The following is a 1,006-nucleotide window of genomic DNA, read 5'->3' as shown; positions in this document are numbered from 1 at the left end:
TCATATGGTAAATTTCCTCACCCGCACACCCTCGTCACCTTTACTCTTCCTTTACTCTTTTCTTCCCAAATTGATTTAGCTATTCGTGGATCTTTATACTCACATGTGAATTTTGATTGGGTTTGAATGGATTCTACAGACTCATTCGAGAAAATCTCAAAACTTTAAATCAAATAGCTTCTGGATGAAATTGTTGATGTTGTTTGAAAGAAGCTATGTGTCAGACAGTGCCTAGAACAGCTGTGTCTCACTTACTTTAAGAGATGGTAGAGTTATTATCATCCAGTAAAATATTGTACCAAGGAAATGCCAATAAAATGATGTTTTTGCCAAAAATACATTGCACCCTTTTGGAAAGAAGAGCTACTTTTGTTTTCTCAGCCTTAAGTTAGTCAGGAAAGAGGGAGGGGCACAGAGGAGTTCTGGAAGTGAATTCTTCCAGGAGGTAGCTGTTCTGATCCTGAAGTGCACGAGGCACCAAAAAGTGCTGTTGGGAAATTAAGGTTTTTATTTCTACTCCTAGGAATTTTAGGCAACAGCGAGAAAGTGGGGGAATTTTTGGATAGAATGAAGGAATCTCTTTGCAACTCTTGAAATTTTGCCAGATCATTTAAAATATGTTTGTTTTGGATTTTTTCATCCCTTTCCTTTTAAAAGTTTTACTCTTGCTTTATTTCCTCTTTACTTACTTACACAAATTTTTAGATTCTTTTGTATGCTGTTAATATAAATAATTTGAATACAGATAGCGCTGCATTGTTCTTGCTTTAAGCTAAAGGTTTAACCATTAGAAGCAAGAACTACTAATGCCAATAAGAAGATGTCAAAAAAAAAAAAAAACCTGTTGCCAAAGAGTCAATTCCAACTCATAGCGACCCTACAGGACAATTGGACCCTATAGGACAGAGTAGAACTCTCCACAGGGTTTCCAAGGAGTGGCTGGTGGATTCAAAGTGCTGACTTTTTGGTGAGCAGCCGAGCTCTTAACCACTGTGCCACCAGGGCT

The 1,006-nt window shown here is 37.6% G+C and overlaps 1 protein-coding gene across 1 annotated transcript in view; it reads left to right on the top strand.

Moving 5' to 3' along the window:
- SLCO1A2 (solute carrier organic anion transporter family member 1A2) overlaps nt 1–594 on the top strand; it is a 20,250-nt gene extending 19,656 nt beyond the window's left edge. The window contains 1 exon segment of the mRNA XM_012559794.1: nt 524–594. Within this exon segment, the coding sequence (XP_012415248.1) occupies nt 524–594 (71 nt within the window).
- Nucleotides 595–1,006: the final 412 nt, after the last annotated feature.

The sequence above is a fragment of the Trichechus manatus genome, unplaced genomic scaffold (assembly GCF_000243295.1).
Source record: "Trichechus manatus latirostris isolate Lorelei unplaced genomic scaffold, TriManLat1.0 scaffold00313, whole genome shotgun sequence".
Classification (NCBI taxonomy): Eukaryota; Metazoa; Chordata; class Mammalia; order Sirenia; family Trichechidae; genus Trichechus; species Trichechus manatus.
Note: the sequence above shows the minus strand (reverse complement) of the source record. Positions and strands in the feature narration are given on the sequence as shown.